General features: G+C 40.2%; 1 protein-coding gene across 1 annotated transcript in view; it reads left to right on the top strand.

The window, feature by feature from the left end:
* The first annotated feature begins 7797 nt into the window (after positions 1–7797).
* Positions 7798–18884, top strand: part of LOC143024921 (arylsulfatase J-like) — a 21324-nt gene continuing 10237 nt past the window's right edge. The window contains exons 1-4 of the mRNA XM_076184387.1: positions 7798–7903; positions 12918–13048; positions 13533–13696; positions 16997–17100. Coding sequence (XP_076040502.1) covers positions 12919–13048; positions 13533–13696; positions 16997–17100 — 398 coding nt within the window. The 5' untranslated portion in view covers positions 7798–7903; position 12918. The remainder of the gene's footprint in view (positions 7904–12917; positions 13049–13532; positions 13697–16996; positions 17101–18884) is intronic.

Raw genomic sequence — 18884 nt, 5'->3', positions numbered from 1 at the left:
ATGATTCACACGACCATGCCATCCTCTGCCACGTCATTCCTGCAAACTTTTCAATCTCATCTCTCCATCTCCTGTCTGGTCTCCCTCTTCCACGCTTCCTATCTCGCGGTGTCCACTCGGTAACACACTTGCTCCATCGCTCGTCAGTCGTTCGCACTAACTTACCTGCCCAATTTCACTTCCTCTCTTTTACTGCCTCCACAATATCTTTCACTCTAGTCTGCTCTCTCACCCAACCTGCTCTCTTTTGGTCTCTCAGCGTTATTCCCATCATTGATCTCTTCATTCTCCTCTGTGCAGTCCTTAGTTTTGTTTCCATTGCCTTCGTTAGTTTTCAAGTCTCACACCCGTAGATAATTGCTGGCAGAATGTATTGATTGTAAACTTTACGTTTCAAACATAGAGGTAGAGAGCCCCTCAGGATTTTATTATACTCACCAATCTTTTGTCACTTTCACCACCTGGCCTACATAATTATACTCCTCAACTTCTTCAAGACTCTCACCATCAATTACAATCTCTTTACTTTGAACTTTCGTATTGAACATTACTTTAGTTTTGGTCTTATTCATTTTTAAACCTACTTTGAGACTTTCCTTGTTTAGATCACTCAGCATCCCCTGCAAGTCTTCTGCTCTTTCTGAAATAAAAATAATGTCATCCGCAAATCTTAGGTTGTTCAAATATTCGCCATTAATCTTCAAACCTTTCTCTTCCCAACTCAACCTTCTAAAAATATCTTCCAAGCAAGCTGTAAATAATTTGGGTGAAATGGTATCGCCTTGCCGTACTCCTTTTTTGATCTTGATCTTTTCTGAATCTTTATGTAGTTGAATTATAGCGGTACCCTTCGCATAAATCTTTTCTAAAACCCTTACGATCTGTTCGTTTGTACCCTGATTGCGTAGCGAGTTTAGTATTGCTATTTGTTCTACCGAGTCAAAGGCCTTCTCATAATCTACAAAAGCTAAACACAGAGGTATATTGTATTCTGTCGTTTTCTCGATTAGTTGGTTAATCGTCTGCAGATGGTCTAGAGTCGAGTATCCACTCCTAAAACCTGCTTGTTCTCTCGGTTGGTTTCCATCTAAAACTTGACTCAGTCTATTTGTAAGGGTCATGGAGAATACTTTATATACATTTGATAGTAAGCTAATCGGTCTATAGTCACTAAGGTCCTTCTGGTCTCTTTTTTTATGAAGCAAAATCACTATAGCATTGCACCACGATTCAGGAACGCTTTCTTGACGTAAGCACTGGGTGTACAACTGAGCTAACTTAATATGAACTTCTTTCCCTGCGTCTTTCAACAGATCTATCGATATACCATCTTCCCCAGGTGCTTTTCCTATTACCAACGTGTACTTATTTTTTTCTTGATCCATTACCTGATTTAAATCATCATAGAAGGATTCAATTTCATCGTCTGTACTCTGTGAAGTTGGTGCATAAACTTGAACTATCTTTAGAGTGTACCTTTTACATAGCCTAATCATAATCCAAGCTACCCTGTCTGATAAACTACTGAACTTGACTATGTTACCAGCAACTTCTCGGTTGATCAAGAATCCTACTCCACTAGATCTTTCTTTGTCCTTACCTCTATAGTAGAACAGGTGGTGAGCATCTCGTAATTGTATCAGCTTTTCTTCCATTCTTCGGACTTTGCTCAGTCCTACGATGTCCCACTTAATGTTGTCTAGTTGTTCCATTAGACTCTCCAGCCTGTGGTCTTCTGAGAGAGTTCTTACGTTGTAAGTATAGATCTTCATTTTCTTCATTCTGTTTAATGTTCAAGGCTTGGATCTGCTTGGACAGTGCTTACATTCGGTGGCACACTGCCCGTAAGCACATGAGGCAATGTGGTTGGACCTTTAGGAGACGATGATTCAACAGGAACGCCCGGTTTTGTTTTGTTTGTACTTTTCATGGTTGCTATGAAGGTTTTTTTTGGCAGTAATCTCACCTCCCTGCCAACTAGTTTCTGGTGAGGTATTTCTCTGGTGTCACCTTATTCATTATATTCGGTGAAGCCCTATATATCTATAAGGTGCCCAGTGGTCCACGCCGTCATTATGACGGTACCCCATATATCTATGGAGAATTTCCCTGTTCGCCATCAGGGACGTGCCAGTTAGCAGTGGGTCCTGCGACTGTGTTTGCGAGTTGCTCTTTGTCTGATCTTTCTTATAAAACCTGTTCGATATGGGTGACCCTGCTGAGATTTTCTCTCTATCAATATAACTTTTTAATAAAGTAAAATAAATGAATTAATAAGATAATAAATAGATGAAATAAAACATATACATAGAAATTAAATTAAAATAAATAGGTAAAAATAGGTAGATATATGAATATGAAAAAATAAATCTATAGTTAAATAGATGAATAGATAAATACCAAGAAAACGCGCACACACACACACACACACACACACACACACACACACACACACACACACACACACACACACACACACACACACAATTACACATTGGGAGGCGTCTACCAGAGCAAGTGGCAGTCACCGATAGCCCAGTGCATCACAGTTATCCATAACACCAAATATTGAATAAGTCATCATGTATACCTCATATAAATAAAAATAAAAACGAAAAATGGAATATATTATTCTACAACATCCTTCCCATTGTAGCTATGTTACAATCATCTAGTTATCCAACAAAAAATCTACTGACAACGATTCTCACACAGATTGAATATTTTTCAAGTTACACTTAATATAAAAGATAGATTGCTCATTTTAGGTGTTTGCCCTGTGTTTGTTTCACCGTAGTCGTTATAGTTGGAGCTACACAATGAGGCTGTGGCAACACGCCTCTGCTGCAGTGTCCCTTTAAAGCATATAGTATTTTTGTCAAATAAAATTAGTGTAATTTAAGAAGCATTGTATGTGTCCGTGTTAATCAAATTATATATTGTAAATAATATTGCCGCATACTAGGATGGCCCTTGTAAGGTAAAAAGCATCTGAGTGTGACATTATCATATAAGTGTACAAAGTGATAAAATATTGACTGTATATAATTTATGTCATGGTGGACGGAAGGCATATAGGTTGGAAGAAACATGTAATAATATTTGATTATTTTACGAAGGATAACCTTTTGCCATGTAGTAAGTATGTAGCTGTGTGATAACGTATACTATGTTGTAACTAACCACATCAGGGCTTAGATTGGTAACATATATCCTCTTCGGACCTTCTTGGTTTATTTGCTTTGATGATATATAGTATTCACAAGCATGAAGATATAATTTCCCCTCATGAGTCTAAGTATTAAAGGAGAATATTCTGTCTAAACATGTTTGGTATAGGTTGTCACATAGGAAATGTATTTGTGATAATAATATATATGTGTGTTAGTTGCATTGTAATGGGTTTAGTAATATTATTTGTGGGTGTGGCTAGACATGGTGTATGTATTTGGGTTACGATAATGTAGCTTGGTAAGTATAAGGAAAGGTTAATGAACTGTCTGGTGACATTTGGTACTTGTTTCGGTTCGTTGGACGATGGCGTGATGTAGCGTTGTTTTGATGTGTTGTGTTATCCGAGTCAGATGGAAATGCGCTGGTCATCAAGATTGGATGGATTAGGAAAGGCTAGTGACTTCTTGCATCACGTGTCTGGTTTGTGACATTTCGCAATGGTTAGTAATGGTAGGATAGATCACACATTCTTGAAATTTTGAACTATTGGGTCTGATATTTCCAATCGGATAAACAGAAACAATTTAGACAATATAATTTAATAAATGCAGCATGCGTATAATGAAAAGTTCACCTTATCTGGCTAGTAATTAAAAAAAATAAATCATGGATAACTCAAAATAACCACACACTGTACATCATGCTCCACAATTCTCTAAAATTTAACAATTCGGTTCTATCTTCATGAAAAAAGGGGTGGACAGCTTCTTATCGCTGACATTATTATTATAGATTGAGGGAAGGGCCATCTGGGAGTACCCACGGAAGGTAAGTCGTCTCGTTGGTCTGTTGTTTTCCAACCGATGCAGAAAAAGATAAAACAATCTCCACCAGCCCCTCTAATCCGTTTATTGGTGTTAGGCAACAGAATAAAATCATGTGGCGTTAGTCATGATAAAACAGTGACTTCAGGTAAAAAAAAAAGAAGGGTTTCATTAAGATAAGATGAACACACTCGATATGCCCATCTTAACGATATATCAAACTAAGTTAATATCATCGCCCGATATTAAAGTCCTTCCTCTAGTTTTCCGGGGGTTTTGGTTAAGTTATATTAACTTAGATTAGGTCAAGTGAGAGTAGGTATTACCAATTATTGGCAGTGATTTAATGAATAACAGAGCGTCGATGACAATATTCGAACGCACAATGTTTACATACCGACCTTATCGTTGACTTACGCGACGATGCTCTCAACTCTAGGCTGACCAGATTTAGCATAATTATGTTAAATCTACCATATTTTCCCATGAATTTGCGTTATATCAACGAAAAAATATATATAACAGAAACCGAACGTACTAAGAAGAAAAGAAAATTTGCCATTCGAGTATAATTTCAGCTGATGCCCTGCATGTTGCCTTCCAATGAAAGAGACTAAACGAAAATGGGAGTGAGTGAGTGAGTGAGTGAGGGAGGGAGGGAGGGAGGGGGAGGTCCATACGTCTGGCATTGCCTGCATTGCAACACAGGGCTGGGAGTGTCCATGCAGTAATGCACTCTTGTTCAACACGCCTTAATAGTTCTTCATTTGAACAACTCGGCCGGCATTCAGCACGCGTCAGGTGTAACTTTGCAGGAATAGAATGAAGCACATCGTGCAAGCCGGCCCATTGCAGACTGCAAAGACAGTTTGACATTACAATGGCGAGTTTCTTAAATCCATTTCCAATCTGATCTTCGCCAGAACGAAATCATTAAAGTTCGTCACTATAGGTGTCTTGTGTTATATAAGATTATGAAGGAAGCCTAAGTTATCTGTATGGCTTATTGATGTTTACTCGTCATTTTTAATGATATCGTACTTGACATTATTATTTCTTCCCGTTTTCATTGTCATCTCTTGTCTTCTTTTAATTTCCTCCCTCTCTATTCCCTCTTCCACATACTTCATCTTCCTCATTTCCATATGCCCCTGGGCTTTGTTCACTGTCCAAAAATGGCACTCGTTTCAGAGAATGAGAATTCATCTTTTTATTTCAAACCTTACTCCATCTACCTACCCAACGCCGTAAAGAAACATGGCTGCCAAGTCTCGGCAAATGTTTCTGTCCTCTGTCTCTGCCCATGTCACCTTGGGAAGGAACGCAGAAGACGGGAGTACAATTACGGCTTCAATGTTATGCGTCACTCACGCAAGCATGCAGGTGTGTTTGTGCGTGCGTACGTGCGTGCGTGCATGCGTGTGTGCGTATGTGTATGTTTGCTTGTTTGTATTCACTCTGTAGCATGGTCTTGTCTCTTACTTTCCAGCCATCATACCTAGTTTGAAATTCGTGTGATTCACCATGGTCTTAGATCACGTGTTGGACTCGTGATCTTTAGCTATTACCCTCCCGAAAGAGAGCTCAGAGCTCATATATGACCGATCTATGGGTAATGCTGTGACCTTACACGCACACACACACACACACACACACACACACACACACACACACACACACACACACACACACACACACACACACACACACACACAACTCCCGGCTCAAAGGGTTGGAGTAACGACTCGCAGCGCAGCGATACTGCAATTATTTCAGCCTTGGGCGGGATTCGAACTCGGACCGCTGTAGTAGCGGCGAACGCTACCACTGCGCCGTGTGTGTGTGTGTGTGTGTGTGTGTGTGTGTGTGTGTGCGTGCGCGTGTGTGTGCAAGCGCGCGTGCGTTTGTGGAGGCTACATATGACAACAGCGTTCTCAGTACGCCAAGTGTATTGTACTTTTTTCTATGAATGTGCATTCAATACTCACTGAAATTATTATGTTACATTTCTGCTGCGATGATATACCATTACTATACTCTGCTAGAATTATATACCCTGTAAATTATATTCTAGCAATGCCAAACGAATCTGTTCAGTTAATAACAGGGGTCACATTGAAAAAAATATAATCTAGATGGTTATCCGCTGTATTGTAAATGAAGAAAGCGTCCAACGCTGGTCATTATCTCAGTTATCTGGCCAGATGTGAAAAAAGGGTAACCGACCCCTAGGCGCAATATATCTATCATTCCTTCTTTACTAACACTTACTCATTTGAGTTTCACTTTAGTTCATCGTATCTGAGGTGTTTGGAAAATGATAATGAAATCGAATAAACCCAAGTGATATTTCAGATGAAAACTCTATACACAAAAGTATGTTATGTCCGTTTGTCACACACTCATATAGCTCTAGCATCAGCCTTAGGATGGTAACTTACCAAAGTTACTATTGTGTCTTGTGGTTAGATTTTGCGTTGGAGACCATAAGTTTGTGTATAAAATTGTAATTAAATCATAAGAAAACCTTACTTTTTTGTCATTTGATATTTATTTGTTTCAAAACAAATGCAGAAGGAAAATACAATGTAAGCACATAACACACTATGAACATCACATATATCACATCGACGACAGCAAATTATGTTTTGCCAAAAAAAAAAAAGGCAAAACAGGATATCTGGTTCAGTTATGTTCTTTTCATTGTCAATTTTGTTGACTTGCGGGGGAATTCATTTAAAATTGTTCAAAACAAACGTATTAAGAACACATCGTATGCGGAGAAAAAGCGTAATATTTTCAACTTGCGCCGTAAGACTTGTTACATGAAAACACACATACACACAAATACAAAGCGGACATATACACATTACACACACACATACAGTCAAACGAACCCATATACATACATATGTATATATATATATATGTATATATATATATATATATATATATATATATATATATATATATATATATATATATATATATACACAGGCAGATAAACAGCTTTGGTCAGAGACAGTACTATGTGTGTGTATATATACGTGTATGTATACGGGCTCGTTTGACTGTGTGTGCATGTGTATCTGCGTGTAATGTGTACATGCTCACTCTGTATTTGTGTATGTGTATGTTCTTGTGTTTCTAGCAGCCTTTCATCTTCTAAGCATAAAGGAACTTCAACAATACTAAATACTATGAAGATTCATTCCACCTTTGAACACGCGTCAGCGCGTAGAAAGAAATTCTAGTTACATAAAAACCTAATGTAGTTACATGATTTGCGTAAAATGGATCGCTTACCCGGGCACTGATAAAAAAGATAAATAAATATTTATTGTCTTATTTCTTTTGATCAAATATACTGGGTATGCAAGAGAATTGTCAATATACTTGGCGTTTCGTCTTGTGTGATTTCCTAAATACAGAAAATTGTGTTTTGTGACAGACTTTATTTTCCCGCGGGAATTGGGCCAGAGGCCCACAATGGCGTCCTTCCGTCCCAGCTCCCCAACCCCCCCCGCCCTGTTCTGAAATTCAACTTAATTTTTTTTTGACGCGTTCTATAAATTTACTAAACGAATCTATAATTTCAATAGGTTATCATTATTATGTGAAATCCAATGAAATATATCCAAGTATGAGACAAAAGCAAGTTCGTCTAGGAAAGTCAAACGCACATTTCCAATCATTTCTCACGATAATAACAGATATCAGGCTTGCAGTCGACAATGCCTTACAGAATCTTGCTGATAGTAAATATCTTGTCTTTGCATATGTTTCATTTCCTTAAAATGGTTAAAAACTCGGTTGTCGGTGTACGATGTTTTGGCAACATCATTTGCTGTTATACTGTACATCGAGGCCACCTGGCTTTAGTGTTGTAGAAGTCACCGAACGAGGTAAGTCAAAGTTGGCAGTACTCGTCAATGGTGGTCGTGCCATTATGCCTCGCTGTTCAGAATGAACTTTTGTTAAGTAGTTCGAAATTAGTAAATGGACATGGGCGGGATTCGAACTCGGACCGCTGTAGTCGCTTAAAAAGAGTATCTTTTTTATGTTAGAGTAAATGGAAAGTTGTCTAATTAACCCTTCCGTTTAGGATGATTGTAGAATACAGGGTGTATGCCACATTACGACATTTTATATCTTAACTATTGAGAATATCAAAACTCGATTTATATATCCTTATAGCTTATGATTTAAATTTTCTGTATAAGAAATATGAACTTAAAAGTGTAAGGACTTTATCTTTTAAAAGTGATCAATGTGTGTGCCTTAGGTTGCACGGCACACATCCAAACTGTAATATATTTCTTGCCAAACGCAACCTAGAATAGCGTTGTCGATGGTTGCCAAGGCTTCTGTTATTCGAGTACTTCAGGTCATCCACCAAACATTTCAAATACCTCCAGAGGAAGAAGTCGCATGGAGTGAGATCTGGAGACCTAGGGGGCCACCGCAGGAGCATGCAATCTTGCACTTTATTCATATTTCTTGTACAAAAAATTGAAATAAGCTTTTAAACAGTTTTGATATCCTCAACAATTAACATATAGAATGTAGTAATGTGACGTATACTTTTGGAACACCCTGTATTTCAAAGCATCAGTAAGCAAAGTATGGGCAGACCATTGGGACCTAATATCTTTGTCCTCGCTGGTTGCCGAGTGTGGAATCGCGTTCAAAATCTGCTTGCAGTGTTGGGCAAAATTGCAACTACAAGCAGAAGACAAATTGTTCACGTGTATAAAGAATGGTAAGACAAAAAACCTGGATTTGATGTAGAACTATGGCTTGAACCTAGCATTCAAAATTATCTAAATGTTTTGAACTCTGGCACTGGTTTTGTCGAATAAAATTTTGTTTAAAGGTCCCAAATTATATTTGTTGACAGTTGCCTCGAGGGAGTATTTCGGAAAAGTTCTAGAGTGACAATGACCCCGCGGATAGAAACGCTGGTTATCGGCGACAAAATTCAAATGCATGGGGGGTAATAAGGGTTCCGTACAGAACTCCATTTTCACACACACACACACACACACACACACACACACACACACACACACACACACACACACACACACACACACACACACACACACACACACACACACACACACACACACACACACACAAACATACACACACAAACATACACACACAAACATACACACACATACACACACATACACACACAAACACATACACACACAAACATACACACACAAACATACATACACGCACACATGCACATACATACACACACATACACACACACATGCATGCATGCATGCATGCACATACATGCACATACATGCACATACATACACACACACACGCACACACGCACACACACACTCACACACACACACACACACACACACACACACACACACACACACACACACATATATATATATATATATGTATATATATATATATGTATATGTATATATGTATATATATATGTATATATGTATATATATACAAATATATATATATATATATATATATAAGATTATTTCAGACAAATGAGAGAGAATGCGGGTGGGGAAGGGCAAACGAAGATGTGTTAGAAATAGAGTTTATTGCCCTAACGTTGCGACCAACTTGGTCTGAAGAAGACCAAGTTGGTCGCAACGTTAGGGCAATAAACTCTATTCCTAACACATCTTCGTTTGCCCTTCCCCACCCGCATTCTCTCTCATATATATATATATATATATATATATATATATATATATATATATATATATATATATATATATATATATATATAACTGAATGGTCCCCGGTGCAGATATTAATCTTTTTTCGATCACATTAACTTTTTACTTTTAATTCCATGTCATCACGAACGAGACTGACAATGCGCTCGATATATATGTATGTATATATTCACACACGCTGAATGGTCCCTGGTGCAGATATTAATCTTTTTTCAACCACATTAACTTTTTACTTTTAACTCCATGTCATTACGAACGAGACTGACAATGCGCTCGACGGAAACATACAAGGAAAATTATACGGAACGAAGCCAAGGGCTCGAACCTCAACTCAGACGTATCAAAGTAACAGTGACTAACCACTGCGCCATCTCTCTTGATGGCGCAGTGGTTAGTCACTGTTACTTTGATACGTCTGAGCTGAGGTTCGAGCCCTTGGCTTCACTTCGTATCAGTTTCCGTACATGTCTCCGACGAGCGCATTGTCAGTCTCGATCGTGATGACATGGAATTAAAAGTAAAAAGTTAATGTGGTTGAAGAAAAAAAAAATATTATATATATATATATATATATATATATATATATATATAATGTATATATATATATATATATATATATATTTTTTTTTTTGTTACAAAATAAAGCTGTGTCGATATTATTGCTGGGAGATCGTGGTACTCCTCTCTAATACTTTTACTCAATTTTGTATTTAAGTCTTCCGTAAATGGCCCCACCGCCAGAGCTGGCCTCCCACTCCCCTGTAATCTGTCCTACCCAGCTCATAGCCTAACCCCGAACCCACAACCACAGCCGCCCCCACACTCCGTAACCTCTTCCCCCACACTCCGTAACTCTTCCCCCACACTCCGTAACCTCTTCCCCCACACTCCGTAACTCTTCCCCACGCACTCCGTAACTCTCCCCCACACTCCGTAACTCTCTCCCACATTCCGTAACTCTCCCCCCGCACTCCGCAACTCTCCCCCACACTCCGTAACTCTCCCCCCACACTCCGTAACTCTTCCCCACGCACTCCGTAACTCTCCCCCACACTCCGTAACTCTTCCCCCCGCACTCCGCAAGTCTCCCCCCGCACTCCGCAAGTCTCCCCCCGCACTCCGCAAGTCTCCTCCCCGCACTCATTAACTCTTCCACCCGCACTCCGCAAGTCTCCTCCCCGCACTCCTTAAATCTCCCCCCTCGCACTCCGTAACTCTTCCCCCGCACCTCATAACTCTCCCCCCGCACCTCATAACTCTCCCCCCGCACCCCATAACGTCTCCCCCCCCGCACCACGTAACGTCTCCCCCCGCACTCTGTAACGTCTCCCCCCTACGCTCTGTAACGTCTCCCCTACACCGTTACTTCCAGTTATAGACTCTGTCCCGTCTGGTTAGACCAGTGGTTCCCTACAGGTGTGCCGCGGCACCAAAGAGTGCCGCGAGATCAACTGAGGGTGCCGCCAAAATTCAGGGCAAAGATAATTTTCGTATTACAGACTGTCATCTATTTTTGTTCCTTAAAGCAGCATCCGTGTAAAGATGAGCATTTTCATATCATCCAGGGACAAAATTTTGTTACACTAATGTTGAGTCAACAAAATACTGACAAACTAGATTTTAGATTCTCTAATACAGGTGCCGGGACTTCTGAAAGGCTTGGCATGGGTGCCTCAGGCCAGAAAAGTTTGCGAACCACTGGGTTAGACTCTCCCCTCCAATTCCCCTCTTCGTAGACTGTTCCTCGTTTCCCTTTGCCTTCCCCGTAGCGTGCTGCCCCTCCAACTTTCCCTCCCTTTAGCGTGCTGTCCCTCCCCCTTTCCCTCCCCGTGGCGTGCTGCCCATCCCAATTTCCCTCCCCGTAGCGTGTTTCCATCTCCCCCTTTGATCTCTCCGTAGCGTGCTGTCCTCCTCCCCCCCTTTCCCTTCCCGTAGTGTGCTCCTCTCAACATTTACCTCCCTGTAACCTCCTTTTCCCTCCCCTTGACGCGTTGCCCTTCCCCCCCTACCCTGCCATTAGAATGCTCTCTCCTAACATGTATTATATTCAAGTGAAGGTCTAGGGTAGACGAAACCCTAAATACTTATTAGTGCCAGGGAGATTATTTCAACGCGAAAGTAGCGTGTCTGGACACAGTAATTTTCATAGAAGTGCATACCTACGTGATAGAGCAATAGAAAATTAAATATTCGTTTTGTACATTATAATACATCAACGTAATTAAGGCCGTGCGCAGTTAGGACGAATGACAGAGTTCAGGAAAGTAATTAAATTCTTCGTTAAAATTAAATTTTACTCTAACAAAAAATAACAGTTGTAATCGACGATTGTAGAAAATTTCTACGTAAATTCAGTTGGGCCCTGGGCTTCAGCTTTTCTTTCTTCTTTCTGCTTTGTAGTCTCTCTCGGTAGTTTGCTTCTCTTTTTTATTGACTGTGTCTCAGTCGCTCTCTGCACCGCCCTTTATAATCTGTGAATACGAGCCGACGTTTCAATCGTGGCAAAACGTCCTTAAAGCGGTATTTTGATATATATGTATGTATATATAATAGTGTGTATTATATATTGATTGTGTATTATTTATTGACTGTGTCTCAGTCGCTTTCTGCACCGCCCTTTATAATCTGTGAATACGAGCCGACGTTTCAATCGTGGCAAAACGTCCTTAAAGCGGTATTTTGATATATATGTATGTATATATAATAGTGTGTATTATATATTGATTGTGTATTATTTATTGACTGTGTCTCAGTCGCTTTCTGCACCGCCCTTTATAATCTGTGAATACGAGCCGACGTTTCAATCGTGGCAAAACGTCCTTAAAGCGGTATTTTGATATATATGTATGTATATATGATAGTGTGTATTATATATTGATTGTGTATTATTTATTGACTGTGTCTCAGTCGCTTTCTGCACCGCCCTTTATAATCTGTGAATACGAGCCGACGTTTCAATCGTGGCAAAACGTCCGTAAAGCGGTAGTTTGATATATATGTATGTATATATAATAGATTGTGTATTATATATACATGTGTATATATAATACATTGTGTATTATATATACATGTGTATATATAATACATGTATACATAATATATTATGTATGATATATACATATGTATATATAATTCATGTATGTATATATAATACACAAATTTGTTTCGTTAATATCTTCCCCAGGATGACATCCGGGATGTTCCTGCGCGCCTCTGCAGTGGTTTTTGGGATCCAGGTGTTCCTGGGTCTTCTCCAGGCATGTCGTGCCCAGGATTCGCCCCCGAATATCATTTTCATACTGGCTGACGATATGGGTAAGGTCGATTTACAACTTGTATTTACGGCCTAGTGTAGGCCTTATGGTCTCTTGCAGTCTCCTTCATTCTTATGTTCTTATAATGCTAACGATAGAAATAATAATAGTGATAGTAATCTTAAAGACAATTACCATGAAATTTGTCAACGATACCTGAAGATATTTTTTTACGTATTCTGTTGAATATAATGATACTATTTAATGATGTAAAGAGTATAGTATTAATAAAGGTTCACGTTGATGTCTTGGAATCAGAGACCAGATGCATTGCCCAACATTATAATCATTATTTATCTATCTAGAAAAATTATTTGTTTATTTTTTTCATTAGGAGAATTAATGTGAAATAAAATACCGGGACCATACAACCAACATGTTCAACCTCGTTATTTTAACATCAACCGTTAAAGCAACACTAATGCCTGTACTCTCTTTCACACTCTTTCTCACTTTCTTTTCCCCTTTTAACATTCTTTTTTCAGGCTGGAATGACGTATCTTGGCACAATGCAAAAGTTATCTCGCCAAACCTTCAGGATCTTCACGATAATGGCATCAGTCTGAACCAGCACTACGTTCAACCAGTCTGCACTCCAACACGATCCGCTCTGATGACCGGGTACTACCCGTACAAGCTCGGCAGGCAGGTACTACAATTCGTCCCACAACCTTTGTATTACATGCTGGACTTGTGATCCCCAACTATTACCCTCCCGGATGAGAGCTCGGGAGCGTAGACTAGGGCTGTGTGAGACCGTGCGCGCGCTGTAGACTGTCATTACGTGTGAGTGCGCCGTTGTGTGTGTGTGTGTGTGTGTGTGTGTGTGTGTGTGTGTGTGTGTGTGTGTGTGTGTGTGTGTGTGTGTGTGTGTGTGTGTGTGTGTGTGTGCACGTGCGCGCGTGGGTCTGTCTTTATGTGCCTCTTTGTCTTTGTGTGTTTCTCTGCGTGTGTGGGTGTCTGAATCGCCTGTGTCTGTGTGTGTAATTCACAATGTTCTTGGATCACATGTTGGACTCGTGATCGACAGCTATTTTTCTCCCGGAGGAGAGCTTATATATGACCGTGTGTATCTGTGGGTCTGGGGGTGGGGTTGTTTGTGAGTGGGGGGGGTGTCTATGTAAGTGGAAGGGTGGTGAGATATAAAGTTTTATTGCTGACGTTTCGTCTTCCAAGGACTTCTTCAGAGTGTATACAAACATTTCACTGACAGCTTATATACTCCCAGCTTATCCCGTTCCTCCCCGATCAACGTCGCTCCTCTACGATCAACGTCGCTCCTCCCACACTTGCGCCCAGCCTCGCAAAGGACAATGCCGCTCGTTAACCTCGCTAACTTGATCAATTCATCTCTGTGGTTGCTACAGGGACGTGAAGCCATGTACGCTGCCTCAGTTATTTTTCTGGATAGCATATTTTTTTGAAAATGTCAAATATGTAATGAATTCCCTCCTGGAGTAATTCCTCACTACATATTTAGTATGTTCTCGGGGAAAAAAACTTTGATAACTTCACCGTTGGTTTAGTCATTGTGGGTAGAGTGGTAGTGGACGACGTCATTTTTCCTCGTTCTTGTCCTGTAGACTGAGAATGTGGTCTTGTTCCCTATGGATGGGGACGACAGGTGGTGATGGATACGGAGCTGCCTAGTGTAGGCCTTATGGTCTCTCGTAGTCTCCTTTATTCTTATGTTCTCCATATCACCGTGTCCAGGAAGACCAATCTATTATTCTCCTCGTGTTTCTCTGTGAATTGAATGTCTCGTTCTGTTCTATCCCATTTAACCTATTCAGCTTCAAGATCGGTTTCTCTTGGGACGATGACGAGTACATCATCCACGTACCACATCCAGGTTATACCCTGACCCATTATTGTTATGAAATGATCTCTAACGCTCCCATATACAATGAGGCTAAGACAGCACTTCCCACTGGGGGTCCACGACTCTGAAAATATTCTTCGTTCTTGAAGACGAAATGGCCAAATCTCGCACAAAGGTATACTAATTTCCAAAAATCTTCCTTACCTAGAGGCAAATCCTCGTCCCTCGTATCAGTGACCACCTCTCTTAACAGCCTTTAATTCCCCTTCAATGGAGACACTTGTGAACAGGTTCGTTACACCACACGCAACCAAGGTCTTCTGTGAAAGGTCTACATTCCTCTCTCGATCAGATCGTTCGAACTTTTCAGATTGACTTTACTCGCTGATCCTACTCTAGCGGACAAGGGTGTGGCCAAACACTTGGCCAACCATCTGTGTGGGGCACTGCGAATTCCCGGATGTGATGGGTCTCATCGGGATGTTTGGTTTGTGCGTTTTAGGAAGTCCGCGCATAGTGGGTGATCCAGGGGCTTCCTCCAGTAACCCCACTAATATCTTAACTTTGAATTTCACGACTATCCTCCTGTCTTCTTTCTTGAACCTCTCTCCTTCCAGTTCAGCGTGTCCCTTAGGTTTCTTTACGTAGGTTTCAGCGTCACTTAGGTCTAACATTTTATTGCAATAAATTTTGTTCATGACTCCCTACCCCTTTGTCAGCACTCGTAATCACCATGTTTGCATAGTTTCGCAGATTCTTTAAGGCTAACCTAGACTTTCTCGGTATGGCGTAACTATTGGATGTATCTAGAACATGGAAACGCGTAACAAAACCTTACTTTGAACCTTTCTCTCACTGTCATCCCACCTGTATTTCTTATTCACGTAATCCGTAAAATATTTTTGTCAACAGATATGGAACCGAGACACAGAAAGGGCTTGCTTCTGTCAAAACTTTGTCGGGCAGGTTCACTATAAGATCTTGCTTCCCTACTCTGTTCCAGTCATTCGAACCATACAGGGTAATATATCGCTAAGAAGCGGTACTGGTGACATCGTGTTCGTGTCAGCCGCTTGTGGTGTAGATACGAAAAACCGTATATGGTAAGCCTCGCGCCGGCCCGTACACCCGAATATCATCTGATGCGGCTTGACCGCGCGAGGATTGACGTCATATTTTTCTGGTGTTTGATCAAACATTTTGGTGTTTTATGATTTTTTTGTTATATTTGACCAAATGACAAGACATCTTATCATCGGAGTTTAAAGGGTTAATTACCGCATACAGGAAAAGAGCAACACTCGTTGATTCCCGTCTCCTGTTCTCCAGTTTTTTACCTTGCCGCAAGTCGTGTACAGTTCCAACTTAGTTCATACGAATCATACCCTCAATTTCCAAGTGTCATGTTTAGATCTGAATCCATGTATTGTTCCAGTTTAGCCTGCGATCACCTCTAATTACCTATCTATGCTCACTCTCTAATACAACTGATTTACCAACACGGGTTTATTAATTTTTGAACATTTAAAGATATGGGGGTAGTGGACATAACCCTGAAATTTAGAGTAATGGGTACAGTGTTAACTTCAAGGCTGTATCAGAGAGAGAGAGAGAGAGAGAGAGAGAGAGAGAGAGAGAGAGAACTCCTCTGCCTTCCACAGAATGGTCGACAATCACCACATCCCGACAATTAACATCAACACGAATCGTACGCTGATTGTACATCATAGGAAAACATAAATATATTCTTGAATTCTTAGACATAAAACATAATTATACAACTTGTACATAAGTATGTTAATTTTCAAAACACATGATCTTTCTCTTAGAGATTGGGACCTTCATAGGGAACTGAGAACAAAAAGGGGCGACTATCGTATACAGTATGGTAACAGGCTACATCTCCTAAGCCATTAAGTCGTGTATCTACGAGTATACAAGAAGCTGTATGTAATGTTGTCGTGTGTGCGCGTGCTGCATGTTTTACAGACTCGACCCATTGTTTTTGTTTTCCTTTAAAACAATTAATCTGATATGAAACTCGTAATATTAGCAGCTGCATTTTCTAGGGTAATTTTTTCGAGAATAGAAACTCTCAAAAATACTTTTATAATATTTTTTTTTCAGAGAGGCGCCATAAGACCCAAGCAACCTACAGGTCTCTCCTTAAATCACACACTCCTTCCCGAGCGTCTACAGGAGTTGGGCTACGCCACTCACCTGGTCGGAAAGTACGTCTAAATTAATTTTTTTAAGGACCTGTTCACACTAGCGGTTTGAACCGCACGGAAATCGCGGCGGTACCACATAATCAAGGAAAAACTGCGCGGTTGTGTGTAAACGCCTGCATCGACTTGTAATTGAACCAGTGATTGAAACCGCTAATGTGAACAGGGTCTAAACGTTCCACCCGTCCCAACGAGGTGGATAGGCATGACTGTCTCTATCGAAGCATGTTTGGTGTTGGCCACGTGTCTATGACGTCACACGGTGATTTTTGGCTCGGGGCTGAAATAATTTCAGTATCGCTGCGCTTCGAGTCGTTACTCCGACTCTCGTGGGCGGGGAGTTGAGGGGGGGTGCGTGTAAGATCACAACATTACCCATAGATCGGTCACACGAGCTCTGAGCTCTCTTCCGGGAGGGAAATAGCTGTCGATCATGAGTCCAACATCCAACACTTGATCCAAAAGGCCAAGATGAAACACACACACACACACACACACACACACACACACACACACACACACACACACACACACACACACACACACACACACACACACACACACACACACACACACACACATTTATATATATATATATATATATATATAAAATATATATATATATATATAAAATATATATATATATATATATATATATATATATATATATATACATATATATACATATGAAAGAGTGATAGGCGGGGAAGGGTAAACGAAGATGGGCTTTTAGAATACGTCCTAACGTTTTGGTCACTATGACCTTCAGAGGACTCGCTATATTACATCATGATCACAAATTTTTATACTTGCAGTAGGAGGAACTCGTCAAGCTTCGAGTGTCAGGTCTTTTCCAGAGCGTTAATTATTAGGAGACTAGCTGCTTTGGAAAGGCATAGAAATCCTTCTCTATCGTTGTTGTTTACTTGGATATTTATATGTGCAGCTTCCACCGTCTTTCTCATTTTCCTCTGAAGTCCCTTACGTAAGATCTCGACTTTGTTACAATCAGGTAGGTTGGATGTCATGTGTGCTCTTAAATCATTTTTATGTTTGCTCAATCTTTTTTCAACCCCTCGACCTGATTCACCGATGTATGCTAAGGGACAGCCGCTACATTGGATGCGATAAATCACACCGAGGTTGTGATTATCAGTGTGGTTTTTAAACATTTTTCCTAATTTATTAGAGGAAGCCTTAGCAATTTTTATCCCACCTTTCAATAAATACCTATCAATATCCTCGGTGTTTTCAGAATTAGGCACAGTTATAAAATGTGGCGTGACATGATCTTTCGTCACTGCACGGTCGTTTGGTATGGATGCCTGGACGTTTGGTCCGTTGGTTCGGGCGTTCGATTGATCCTGGATTTTCTTTGCTTTGTGTTTTGTTTTATTGATTAGGCCTCCTGGGTATCTCAAGTTTTTTAATGTGTCTTTAATGTATGTTAATTCGTCTTCAAGGAAGTCTTTGCTGCATATACGATAGGCTCTGAGGAAGAAACCTATCAGGACACTAGTTTTAACTCTTTTACTGTGGGCTGAGAAAAAGTGAATAAAATCATCCCTTTTGGTGGATTTCCTGTATACCGAAAATATTAAATGATTATGGCCTCTGTGTATTAATGTGTCTAGAAAGGGCAGTTTGTATTCTTTCTCTTGTTCAACTGTGAACTGGATGTCCGTATGAATTGTGTTAAGTCTTCTTATTTTGTTTTCAATATTGGTTTCTTTCGGCACTATTACAAGTACATCATCTACGTACCTAAGCCAAGTAGTACCTCTACC

This window comes from Oratosquilla oratoria, chromosome 4, assembly GCF_046742065.1.
Source record: "Oratosquilla oratoria isolate Oo_2021 chromosome 4, ASM4674206v1, whole genome shotgun sequence".
Taxonomy (NCBI): domain Eukaryota; kingdom Metazoa; phylum Arthropoda; class Malacostraca; order Stomatopoda; family Squillidae; genus Oratosquilla; species Oratosquilla oratoria.
Note: the sequence above shows the minus strand (reverse complement) of the source record. Positions and strands in the feature narration are given on the sequence as shown.